Source organism: Schistocerca americana, chromosome 8, assembly GCF_021461395.2.
Source record: "Schistocerca americana isolate TAMUIC-IGC-003095 chromosome 8, iqSchAmer2.1, whole genome shotgun sequence".
NCBI lineage: Eukaryota > Metazoa > Arthropoda > Insecta > Orthoptera > Acrididae > Schistocerca > Schistocerca americana.
Genome location: NC_060126.1, coordinates 31,912,762 through 31,927,041, shown reverse-complemented (window position 1 = coordinate 31,927,041; position 14,280 = coordinate 31,912,762). Strand labels below are relative to the sequence as shown.

The window sequence follows — 14,280 nt, the reverse complement described above, 5'->3', positions numbered from 1 at the left end:
TGACTTGTAAGCAATCTTCATTGTAGTACACCACTGATAAACCAAAGTTTGCCATCTGCTTTAATTGTGTGGCTGAGCCTACGTGGTAGTGCCTTTTCATGTCCCTATAGATTATTACAGCCTGGTATCTGTATGAGTAGACAGATTCCAGTTGTGACAGACATTTTAGCCATAGTGTACTTCAATTCTGCATTTTATTAACTACCAATACATTTCTAGACATTTAAAGCAAATTACCAATCTTTTTACTACTTTGAAATCCTATAAGTTCACTGAATAAAAATTAAAAAAGATACTACTTTATCTATAATTGCATAACCTACAAAAAGTCTGAGTTTACTATTAATATTGTCTGAAAAGTCATTAATATACAATATGAACAGGTAAGATTCCAACACACCTCCATGTGACACACTTGAAGACACATGTCTATGACTCTCCATTCAGTATAACGTGCTGTGTTCTCCCCAGCAAGAGTTGCTCAATCATTGGTTGGTACGCCATACTGTTGTACTTTCAGTATCAAGCTTATGAGTGGTACTGAGTGAAATACCTTTTGGAAGGCCACGTGAGTGTCTCAATAGCATTTCAGATGTCACATGAGAAAGGTGTGAGTTGGGTTTCACATTTACAGGACTTGCGTGATCTGCGCAGACAACTAGTGGCACATATCTCGGGAAGCCTAATAAGTACTTGTTGAATGCACACCACCTGTTAACAGGTCAACAAGTTTAAACTTTTTTTCTGCACCTTGTTTGTGAATGGATGAATTTACATAATTTTAGGGTGCTGAATTCTACTGGTAAAATCAGTTTTTCTCTATCACATCGCATTTCCTTGATAGGCAGCAGAATAAAAACAGAAACAAACAAACAAGAAATATTCATTCAGAACTTTAAAACTCAATACAGTTAAATATTTATGTATGTACCTGACAACAATAAGAGATCTAAATTAATTCACAACATATTTTCAACTTTTAACTTTCTGTGCTGTTTGAAAAATGCTCTTCTTTTGTCTGCCATTTTTTCACTCTCAGTAACAAGACCCCAACAGTGGTTGCTCATCATCAGAGGGTTCCAATGACCTTGATAATAGCATTTCATCATACAAATTTCTCAGTGAAAGTGCTCACCTTGTTAGTTGCTTATGACTCCAAAATTTTCCGGAAAGATATCCAGGTAGGAGTATAAAAGTGAATTTTTAATGACATTCTGCACCTCATGTTCTTGCATGTGTCAAACAGATAGTTCATAATGGAAACATGGTCATCATCTCTTCTGTTGCCCAAAAACCCCATCACAATTGCTTTAAAGGAGATGAGCATCTAATTCGATGTCAAAGGTTGGACTTTTCATCCATTTTTTTTAATGTCCTGCAGCTTTGTTTCACTCAATTTAGGAATCTTTTCTATCAAATTATTGAAGGCCCAATAGTAAAAAAATAACTTAAAAACTCAGAAATCTTACTTGCTAGAACACTTTGAAAAGTAGATTCAGATTCTACAGACCAAACTACATATTAATTGATGTATCACAACCCAGATGCAAAACAGTTGTTGAGTAGTGTAATCAATGTTATATTGCAATCGACAGGTTTAACCAACAAACCTCTAAGCAGGTGGTCACAGTATTTTGAGTTATTGATGTAGCTGAATTGCTGGTGTTATTGGTATAATCAGAATTGTCATTAACAAGCTAATGAAAAAAAAAGACTATGACTGGCAATGTGTGCAGGGGATTAATCAATCATATGAAGTCTACAGGTAGTGCCACCTCCGGGGCTTTCTGTGTGTTCATTTATGTTTCACACATTTTATAATGCCACATACCCACTTCCATTAGTGCATCATTTCAGAGTTTTCGTACCTTTTGGAATCCACCAGAGATACTTCAAAAATCCATTTACCTGACTGCAGGCTCTGACCATCCTCATGTCATTTGCATTAAAGTCATATTAAGTCATATTAAGTCATCTGCGCTAGTCTGTTCCCCCCAGTCCATTCTCCCCCCCCCCCCTCCCCATGGGCAGCATGCATCTCTCAATTCTTCCCTGATAAATCATCATTTGTGAATGGTTTTGAGATTAGAAATCTGTCTTGCTGCCATAAGTCAAAATAGGCAACGAACAATTATTGTAAACTTTGCAGAGACATGTTGAGTACTCTGTTTTGAAAACACTATTTAGCCTACTTATACAATTATTTCCTTTACTGTGTTGTTATATCCAACTGATGTTAATACACTACGTTGTCAATCCGTACTTTTTGTGTGTTGGTTACATATTATTTTAATCTCATTGTAATTGATTTTAAGCCTACTTTTAAATTTGCTCTGTTAAATTCTGCCAGTCATTGGTGATGTTTTTCAGCACTGGAAGCAAAACGTGCAGTATCCCCCCCCCCCCCCCCCCCCCCCCCCCCCCCCCCCCCCCCCGCCCCCCTTGATGCAGGAATTTACTCTTGCCACATTGTTTTTCGGGATATATAAGTATATGGCGAAGACCTACAAACATCAACAAAACACATTTATTCTATTTTTGTTGCACATTTTTTTTTTTTTTTTTTTTTTTGGCCAGATGAAATCTTTTGTCCTAGTCTTTGATTGTTTTAGTTTATTTTTAGTCAATGTTTGAGTTTCAGTTTTTGGATGCAAAAGTTGAATGGTCGTTTGTTCACACTATTTCTTGCTTGGATTCTCCAAGTACTTGTTGAATGCACTTTGCGGGTTTTAGCTGCTTCTTAGATACTGGTATTGAACTCTGCAATTTTGTGTGATTTTTTTTAAAGATTATACTGTAATTTTTCTTTGCTTCATATTTATTTTATGTAATTGTTAATGTTTTGGACATTACTTAGAATTTCTTCACTTAGAATTTCCTTGTTCCTTTTAAAATAACCTTGAGAACACAATGGTGTTTCTGATCAGCATAATAGGTCACACAGAAACCTTTAAATAAAAATTATGAGATAAAGTCAACAGGCACCACATGTTAGTGTAACAGTGCAGAAAAACTCCATTAACTTGAGTCATTGCACCTTTTCCAGCTTCTGTGCCTTAAGTTCCAGTATTGTAGTACGGAAATACAATTCAAATTAATAGCAGAAGATATTTAAAAGTGCATTGCCAATTCCATTGGTGTGTCTTTTCATGAACTTCCTCCCATGTTTCTCTAGTCATTTTGTTCACTGTAACTTCTAAAAATAGTCTTGCAGGTTATTTTAAAAGCTGGATATAGCCTTTTAGTCAATAAATTTGTTGTGTAGTCTGATCCGTAAAACCTGTACTGAACATTAGTATGCCTTTACAAACAAAGACAATAAGACTGTAATCATTGACCAGTATCTCTGCGAACATGCTGGGAAAAATTACATACACTTGTCAGCACAAAAGTGGTCATTGAAGACCATAGTCAGTCAGTCTAATACACCATTTTCTGGATTTTGTTGGGAGCACACTGTAGAGAAATTATTACTTGAAATATTATGTAAAAATGGCCCTGTCTGTTTCTTGACCTATTCCAAGAAGGCACAAAAAATTTTTTGTAAATAAAATTCTCAGTTATTATGTAAAGTTACTCTACATGGACCCTTAACAGGAAAATTTTTGCTGGGTATCACTGTAACTGAATGACCAACCTGTAGGCTTTCTACGAAGGCAGAGATTTAATTTCATGTTAGGTTGCAACAGGTTTTTTGTATTAAGATTTACGTACCATCTGGAAAATATCCCTCTATTCCAGTGATGTACAATTAATTTTCCACAGTAGATGTAACAGTTTTTAGACTTGGTCAATTAGGGTCACTTCTGGTGGCAAGTACGATAAAAAGTGATTATTCAGCGTATACAACACCAGCACAAAACATAGATGTTCTTATGATCATATTGCTGAATTGTGGCAAGGGGAGGCTGCACTAACTTACCTACTTATTTTGGTGTGCTTTGACACCCCAAATAGGGCCCAATCAACAGTAAATCTTGTAAAGATGATTCAGTTCACTACACCTTCCTTTTTGAAAAAGTATGTAATCATAACACACATCATTTAATATTATTGTTCTGGCAGTCCCTTCCCAAAGTTCACCTTAACAATATGTCATGATAAATCTCATAAAACCTTTCAAAATACACTTCTTCTGCACCATGCATGTTGAATAAAAGACACTGAGACATGCACATTTCTTTGGTCTAATAGTAATTGGAAAAGAAACTTCGATTATATTTATGAAATGTATCTGTGTGTCCAGTTAATGGTAAGAGACTGTGTGAGTAATGATACAAACAAAATGTGCTGTGATTATCTGATGTGCCATATTCTATTATTCTGCCCTGTATTATAAAAAATATTATGAAAAAGATAGATTGCTACTAACCGTATAGCGGAGATGGTGCGTCACAGTCAGTCACAGCAAAAAAACTGCTGGTCTGGCCTCGACAGTCAGAGACAGTGGTCATGTGTGTGTCAGCTGTGTTCCAGTGAATGTCTATTTCAGGAGGCAGCCTTCTGGCCAAAAGCTTACGTGTCCAGTAAATCTTTTATTGTACCTGTCTGCAACTCAACACTCCGCTATATGGCGAATACCGATATGTCCTTTTCATAATATTGTCATTATTCCATCCTGGATTTTCCATTGTTTGATCTTGTCTATATTATGTTATTCTGTAATTATTGCGGTAGTAAAGTTAATCTTCAGTTTTATTAAATATATTTAATTACTCAGGTGGAAAAATAAAAACGTGATTGTGGTGATTTGAACACACGATGTCCTGGCTGGTTGTGATGTCTCTTGAAGCTTTTTCTTCCCAAAAACTTAAGTTCTAGTGATTTAGAGAGGCTAAACTGCTTACCTTACTTTTGCAGAACCATCTCAGGTAAAGGGTAATGTCATTTGTAATTTATGACGTTAAACATTATGCCCACAAGTGATGGTAGTATTTTGCTGCGTTGACTGACAATCTTAAAGCAGCAAGGATCTGTTTCGTCACCCAGTGTATTCATCTTATAAGTAATGCTATGATCCAGTTAGTATGACAAGTATATTTTGGGGGACTCATATGTTTCTTACAAGATCAGTCTCCCATATAGTTGTCACCTGCAGTGCAGGAATGATTTGCAGAATAGAACAAGGTTCTCTTCTCAACTGGCCTCCTTGTGCTGCAGGCCTCAGGCGCATTGAAAATATTTGGCCAGAGATAAAATGGTCTATGCAAGAAAATAGGCCTCTCCCCTCACCAAAAACTTGTGCTGGGGATTTAGAACATCACCATAGCTGCCTCAGAGAAGGTGGCAGAAAATAAGACATTTATTACTATCCACATTGTAACATCTTCACAGCACCATTAGTAATGCTGACTGCAACATTAGTGACACAGCTACATTACTCCTCCTCTCTTAATATGTTTCTTCATTATTATTTCCCAGTAGGCCAGTCATAACTAGTAGTTCACATAATTTACCAATTCAGTATAATATGTGTTGAAGTGCTCCTTCAGGAGTGGATTATGATATAAAGAATAAGGTTTTGCTTGGCAAAAACTACGTATGAATCACAAAATGTAAAGTGGACTACGAACATGGTGAAAAAAATGAACTGAACATAATCTCAAGATGAATGCAACTTCATCACTGTTGTACCAGAACACACACATCAATACTGCTGCATCTTGTGAGCATTGCCAACCAACTACGAGTCGGACAATAACACCCAACATGTGTATGTCGCAAACAACAGTAATTCATAAAACATTATCGCAGGCAAATATTAAGTTTTACTTCTGGATACAGTTTACCTAGCTGTTGTTGCATGATTATAGATACTCAGTATGCAGCCACACTGAAGGATAAAGTATTTTTATTGGTTGTTTTCCACAGATTTGATAAATTGCCAAAATGGCATGATGCAATACCATAAGCTGCTGATTATCTATGACATTTGTACAACAGGTGCTGTATATAATGGTCTTTGACCAAAATCAATCGCACATTAAAGAATAAATTAAACAGTAGTTTACATTGTTACAAATGTCCTTTCTACTAAAGAATAAGCTTTAAAAATGCCAAAAACTAGTAAGTAATATTCTGTGTGAGGATATAGGATTCTGAAATCATACTCTCTCTTCTTTGCAGAATACAGATGGTCATTGACATGAAAAGCCGTCGCACAGGATAATAAGTGCTGTGCTCTTGTGAGGACCAAAAAGATCTTATTAACTGTTTGTTCTGTTGATTTAATGTTTCCTATAGGTGATACAAATTAACAAAATAAAACAAAAATAATCACTGAAAGAAGGGTCTGAAATGAATCCTGCTGTTGTGCAGTTATTTGACAGTCTGCAGACTACTCCACCGAACTCAGCAGTCACTGTATTTTACTATTGTTGTTGTATCCTTGGCTCCACTGCACCACCATAAGTCCAAATCATAGGAGTGACATGGAGCAGATTTTCTTGTCAGTAAGGTGTAACTCCCTCAATTATGCTCAAAATTACAATATCAGCACAGTGTCTTTTAGTTCCTTATAATGTGTGATCTCTTGTGAATGTGGAACATGTCTGAGAAACGCATCACTATACTGAAGCAGTTTTCGTGACATGCTTCTTTGTATGTGCCATGTTTAGCGATTTGGCCCACAACACGTGATGTTGTTGGTCTTGGGCAAATCATTAATATTTGGTTAGCTCTCAAGGAAAGTTCACAAACTGTACCGTTTGATGCTGAATTAAGTTACTTCTTCATTTTACCAAGTATAAATATTTTTCTGCTTGGGTTACACTGTAGAGTGCTATCAGTGATACAAAATACAGTATAATTATATTGGTCATAGATTGTGAGACTCACATGGTACACTTTCACATGTTCTGCATTTCCTGCTACATGCCAAGTTCTATTGCAGTATCATACATAATTAAATTCTGAATTTTTATTTTGGAACAAGAATGGAAAGTGTAGGCACAATGGGGTGGGGGTGTTCCCATGTGTTTTCCGTGTGTGTGTGTGTGTGTGTGTGTGTGAGAGAGAGAGAGAGAGAGAGAGAGAGAGAGAGAGAGAGAGAGAGCGCATGCGTGTGCACACGTGTATAGCAGTTGTATTGTCACATTTCATTTGTTAACCACAGATATCTGGAATTTGCTGATATATTGAAAAGTCCTTTTGCAAAGGATTTTTCTTTAAAAAAAGTTTTTGATGACTCATCCGTCATCATTGTCAAGAAGTGACTCATAAGTAATACTATAGGTGATATTTTACATGCGACAGTCAGCAGACAGTGGTATGGTGACATCACACAATATGAGGTATGATCAAAAGGTAATAGGAATTTCTGTTTTTCTTAAATAATCTTTATCTATTCATTGACATTAGCTTTGTCCCCTTCAAAGTACTAATACACTTGGGCCAGTGCTTTTTCCAATCGCAGGAGGACTTAGGGGACTTGCTTTTCAATGTGGGGGCTGAGGCAACATAATTGTTTCATTTTTTGCCAGAAAACCATGAACAAGTATTGAGAAGTTAGCAGAAGCATTAGTGTGATGCAATTTCAAAGATTGGTTTTGCCACAATTCTGGTTGTTTTCTTTGGATTGTTTCACGCAGATGGCACATAACTTCCAGGTAGTATTCCTTATTGACAATATTATGACTCCAAGACAGGAACTCATGATCCAGTGTCCCATTTTAATCAAAGAAAGCAGTGAGAAGTACCTCCAATTTTTTTCAGTCTTGGCTCTTCAGGCAGTTTTCATTGGGACAAATAGGACTTGGTTTTGATGTCATACCCATATACCCATGTTTCATCATCTGTTATAACCTTCTCTAGAATTTCTGGATCATTGTAGACTTCATTTGGTAATTCCTGAGCAATGTCTAAGAGACATTGTTTTTGGTTGAAATTCAATATTTCGGAACAAACTTTACTGCTACATGTTTCATACCCAAAACCACCAAAAAAAATTGCTTGGTATGAGCCAAAGAATATGCCGACATCAGCAGCAGCCTCTGTGTTGGTGATTTGGTGATTTTCTCCTCTTTTTTTCCCCAAATCCATTTTCTTTACTTCTTCCACATTGTCATCAGTACTTGATGTCTAGGGCATCCAGGGTGGTCATTGTCTTCAACGTCTTCTCCACCCTCTTTGAAACTCGTAAACTCTTTGTCTTACTCACACCAAAATCCACAGTCAACATTTTGAATTCAGTGCTTAACTTTATTCCATTTTTCAATTATAATTGAATGCATATTCTTTGATCCATCTTTTTTGAAAGTAAAAATCCACAGAGCACTTGAAAACACATATAACCTTGTGATTCTTGAGTTTCTCCCGGCGTATTTGATAGTCAAAATATCCACGGGTGTGCTGCCGGTCTACAGTGTCCAACGGGCACCAGTTAGATCGCCGAAATATTGTGCCCGTTGGACACTGTAGACCGGCAGCACACCCGTGGATATTTTGACATATAACCTTTTCAATTGTTAGCAATAAACTAAATATTCAAAACGGCTCAAAATGGAAGCATACATCAGGAACATGTGTAGCAACAAGTTAGAAAATAAACTGAAAATTATACGTATAAAGTCTGTGTAATTACAAAATACCTATTACTTTTTGATCACACCTCATACTGCTCTATATTATTCCAGTGGTAGAGGAAATAGCTGAGAGATGGAGTTGTTTAAATGTAACTGCCTGTTTTTTCAGGAAAACCTAGTGAATTTTATTTATCCATTTATTGTTTGGTAACTGATTCGCACATATTTGTGACCTCTAACAGGACCATGCCTAGTATGACACTATGATGTTCAAACCAACTTTCAGATTGAAAATAGCTTTACCTTATGTATTGTTCATTGTTATAAAATAATATGTTCTCACCTGTCTCATTAAATTACTTGCAAAATTGGACCTTAAAAGAAACAAATATGCTGCCATGTTTTGGAAATAACATCTGTTTACAGAAAAAGTAAGCATATATGACATTATTGTTGCAGTTGGGACCATGGTTGGCAGTGGAGATTCCAGATATGATTGAGAAAGGAGTCATTTCGTACAAGGAAAAATCAGAGGGATGACCCATATGAAGAGAATAGGACAAATGAGATTTGGTGTCGACAACAAATGACATCCAGAAATTAACTGGCTGTGAATGTCATTCCTTGACCATAATTTCTATTGTACTTTTGCGTGCACATGTATGAAAAGTTGACACACAGAGATATTTGTGAACATACAGAGATATTTGTGATGTAATGTAATGTCTGTTTCTATCTTGTACATTTTTTTTTTTTTTTGAAAGAATATAGTGTCCTTATGCTGGCTATAAAGAAACATAATGTGTTGTTTTGAAAGAATATAGTATTAAACATTGTGTATCATGGATATATACTACTGTTTCTCAAAATTGCAACACCCAGAAGAAATAGTCTGAATCGTTCCAGAAACCAGAGGAAGTGTAGAACAATGGAACCATAATATGTGATTAGGATTGCAGAGAGATTACATGCACATATGCCCATCAAAGCCCTCTTTTGTGTGAATAGACAGGTCAGTGTTATGCCACTCTGTCGGTAGACAGTTGTCAAATGAAGTGGAAACATGCAAGCAAGCGCCGGTATGCCTTGTTGATGCCAAGGGGTGCAATATCAGCGAATGAGAGAGTTCGAGCAGGGTGGAATGATTAGTTTACAGAAACATGTTTATCAGACAGTGACATTGTGGCTCATACAGAGTATGTTGCTACAAGAGTGATGCATGTGTGGAACCAGAGGTTCATATACAACTACAAGTGAATACTGGATCACATAATGTGACCAGAATGCAGAATGACCACCACCTTGTCTGTATAGTAGTAAGTGATAGAATGGAGTCATCCACAGTGTTGGCTGGATAAAAGGAGTACTAAAATGGGTGTGAAGATATATGTGTATGCAGCTTGTGCCATCTACTCAGGGCTGAACTGGTGGCACATGTGCCATCCCATTAACTTCTGTTCACCATACACTGCAGACTGCAGTGGGCCTGTGAACTCTTGTCACTGTTGTGTTGAGTTGTGAAATATGCTGTTCCTGGATGAGTCCCCCTTCAACTTGACGTACACCAATGATCACATAATGTGTTTCACAGTACTGTGGTGAACACAGTTGGGGAGACTGCATTGTTGAGCAGCAAATGCCAAGAGCGATAGTTTGGGGTATCATTGGCTACAATGTGCTGGATACGCTGCACAGTATGAAAAGCAAATGCTACAGCATGCAGGTTTTAGAGCTGAAGGAACTGCCCCCTCATGCATGTCATGTTTCAGCAGTTTTTTGGAAACACATGGGGAGGGATGTGCAAGCCTACTTCAAAAAACAAGAGGTACCACTGCTTCCCTTGGCTGCATGTTCACCTGACATGCCCTGTTAAGCATGTCTGAGATATGGGTGGTCAGCATCTTGTTTGTTCTGATCTTCCTGCAAGCACTGTCAGTGCTTTGTAGACACAGCTACAAACAGTGTTACAATGTGTTTCCTAGCAGCGTATCCAGGCCCTCTTTGATTCCGTGCCTCAATATCTAGAGACTCTGACTTAGAATTTAGTACAACTGCCACATTTCACAATCAAAGTGCATGTACAGTTCTGTAATTCTAATCATTTGTGGATTGTCATATCCCTAATATTTGGAATAAATTTCATTGTAATCACACATCTCCTCCTTGGTGTTGCAATATCAGGGTGTATACGACCAAGGACAACTGGGAGATCCGGGAAAACCCAGGAATTTTTTCATCTGGGAGAAAACCAGGAAAAACCCGGGAATTTTTCATTGTCTTAGTTTTCTGTTAATTTATTTATTTTTTTTTTTTTTTTTTAATTTTGACTGGTAAGAACCGATACTCTACCAAAGGATATTACTGTATCCCGGTACTGCAGAATTATACTTCAACAATAAAACATAAACAAGAGAGAAAAAAAGAAAATAACTTAAATTGCAAAGGAAATGCGCCATATACGACGACGACACACAGTGCTCATGCAAGCATCTGCCAACAGCAAAATGTGTCATAGACTTTAGGAAGACTATGCAATGCTTCATAACAACAAATTGCCTCCAATGAGCATGAAGTCACAACTGTTTACATTAGATTCGTTTTAGCAGTTATGTGAAGGCTCATGGGCATACACAGTTGAGTCACATTTGAGTAGTAGATTCTCCCACTTCTGGCTACAAGAATGTGGCTGTTGGCTGTGCAAGCAGTTGCAGCAAGCAGCTAGATGCTATTAGGAAAAGCGGACGCCAAATTCATATTCTTGAGGCAAACAAACTTGTTTCACAAAGCGCCTAGCATCCAGCGCACGTTGGTCTATCGATTATTCATATGATTTTGAAACACATCCCTGTAGGTTTTTGAACAAATTTTAAGTTGATTTTTGAATGCATGCATAGTGTACGTGATGTCTCTGTCAGGAGAATCCTCATCGCACTTAGAAATAAACTTTCCGCAGACAAAAGGCGACGGGGCTATAGGAGCTGAGTGGAGTAAAGCCGAACGGATGAATGCCAATCGCTGTCTGATTATGTAGTTGATTGGGTTTGTGAATGACCAGCATTGTTATAATTTCTAGTGAAATCCATAGATTCAGACTACCAGAATGGAAATAAACCACTAACATGAATGACAGGTGAGAAAGATTATGTATTATCTTCTCAGAGTACCCAAAAAATTGAAATTTTGACCGAAAATGTTTGGCCAGATCGCTACACTAGTAAGGACCAGTTGTACAGTCCCCGGCTTGCAGCCACTTAAGTTCTATTCTGGAAGTAACGCGGAAAACGTGTTGTACAAACATGTAACAACACCTAACAGGAGAATAGTTGCGGGATAACTAAACCTGTGATTCCGGCAGGGTTAGTGAAGTTAATCGGCGAACAAATTTTGACAATGGCAGGAACAGCTACAGAATTGTTGACAGGATTGTTTGTTAGAACGAGGAAGGAGAAGAAACAGGGACATCACACAAATTATGGAAGAATAAGACGATTCCAAATTTATATAAAAATTTCATAATACTACTTTTCAATCACATGCTTGAGAAACTGGTACGTATGAATGAAATGTGAAACTGTTTGCTGACATAAAGCTTTTTGCTTGTAGTAGGCCTAAGAGGCACTTGATATTGGTACTTCATGAATTATATTCTGTCGTGTTATAAATAACCATTTCTTCCAAAACAGTCTCTTTTATTTCGTGTGTGTTACAAAAGTGCTGCAATATTAGAAAGGTCTATTTCGTTTTATCTAGCAGACAGTGAAAAAATAGATGTAATCAGATCGAGAAACCACACCAGTCTTGGGTATTATTTGTATTAACAGCTTTTTCAGTATTAGATAAAGACATTTCCATTTTTCATGTAGCAAAACGTTTGACGAATTTTGATGAGGTAATAGTCTTTCGCAGAAAGGAAAGCACGCCATGTAAAGCTGTAGCAAGATTAGAGAGAAAAAATGCTAGGAGCTAAGGATTGAATAATTGTGTGCTTTCTTGCTTGTCTCTTGTCTTTATTGGTTTTATGTATCCTATATTTAATTTTATGTCACACATAACAGCAAGTTATTAGCTAATAGGCAATAAAGAGTGCAAATTTTCTGAAGAGGGGCAGGCTGTCAAACAGGCCGACTGCGAGCAGGAGAGGCACCACAGGACATTTCAATTTCCACTGCCCTGTGTAGGTTTGGTGGCATCCATTACAAAGTATACATGTTTCAATTCCACAGAATAAAATACAGTGATGTGCTATAGAAGAATGCTGTATGAAGAGGCGTGGCACTGCACTTTGGCACTCTTAAGGTACGTTGTCCAAGACGCGACGCACGCTAGCGACTGCGACGGGGTCGCTACGTGACGTCAGAAGTCGCCTGCTGGCGCATGCGCAGTTCGAGTTTGGGATGCGACGCGCGACTGTTGGCGGCAGCTGCCGCAGCACTCCACCAGTGAGCAGTGTTGCGACGGAAATCGGACGACACAAAGACGTACGGCTGCCAGAAAGATGTCGAGCCAGTCAAGGAAAACTGAAATGAGCCACTCACAGGATGTGATGCTCTATGAGCTGGTCTCGCAACATCCTTGCCTTTACGATTTGAAGAACCCTAAATATAGAGACTCTATGTTCAGAGACAGAATTTGGGAAGAAATTGGTGCACAGTTGACACTGGCAGGTGAGTGAAATATATATTTTCCCATAAATGCAAATTTTTCAGGCCTGTTATGAAAATCAGTACAATCCATGCAGATGTAGAATTAGAATGATGAAAATGAACTTGAAGGTCAATTTTCGCATTACTCTTTTCTGTGACGATAAAAATTGAAAACGGCAAGTACATTATAAAATGAACAATCTAAAGTACAACGAGAAAGTTACATTTTACAATACCTTCACTTTGAATGTAAAAGGTAGATTGGTGTCTTGATGATACCTTCTAGTTGTGAAAAACCAGCACCAGATTGTTGTACAGCTTTCTGTAATCAATAGATGTTCGTTTTTGCGGAAGGCGTTTCACAACAGATTGTGCAAACAGTATGCTGCAATAAGTAATTTGTCACATTCACTTCAATTCATTGGTAGAAGATGGTGCTCAAAAAACTTGTGCCAAAAGTGCACTACTGTTTTACAAGGCCCTTCTGACACAGTTCACAATTGAAATTCGTCTTTTGTAAATCCTGGAGTCATCTTTTGAGTGCAGCTTGGCAAGATTAAATGTTCATGTCATCCATAACGATGTATGCTGTCAGAATATAAGAATATGGAAGTTCATTTGGATGGGAATAAAGAGTCAGTCGGCTATGAAAGTTGTCTTAGCTTGTTCCAAAAGTTTCTGCATGGGAGAAACTGACAAGTATAATTTGGGGAAATTTTGTGAACAAGCACGGACATTATTTCTTCCACATTTCTGCCAGTGTATACTGTAGACGTTCAGAATGAAAATTCTAGAGATGTTTAAGGTGTAACCCTATCTTGTTGTCAAGAACTCGAAACAATGCAATGACGCTAGCGTGCGCTTATTGTTAATAAACTTATCTTTCATTGGAATTTTAGGTGAAATGTGCAAAAACAGATGGAGGAATATTCGGGACTCGTATCAGAGAAATAAACGAGAAAGAAAGCTTGGAACAGGTTCAGATACCTCAGCAAAACCAAGAAAATGGGTTTTGCTTGATCACTTGGCTTTAAGAAACCTACATTTCGTGGCATTTTAAATGAAATTGTCAAGAGCATATGGAGAAATATTAGTAACTCATGCCGGAGAAATAT

At 37.5% G+C, this 14,280-nt stretch overlaps 1 protein-coding gene across 1 annotated transcript in view; it reads left to right on the top strand.

Annotated features, from left to right (window-relative positions):
- Window positions 1-9,323, top strand: part of LOC124625793 (ubiquitin-fold modifier-conjugating enzyme 1) — a 45,417-nt gene extending 36,094 nt beyond the window's left edge. The window contains exon 4 of the mRNA XM_047149239.1: window positions 8,982-9,323. Coding sequence (XP_047005195.1) covers window positions 8,982-9,062 — 81 coding nt within the window. The 3' untranslated portion in view covers window positions 9,063-9,323. The remainder of the gene's footprint in view (window positions 1-8,981) is intronic.
- Window positions 9,324-14,280: the final 4,957 nt, after the last annotated feature.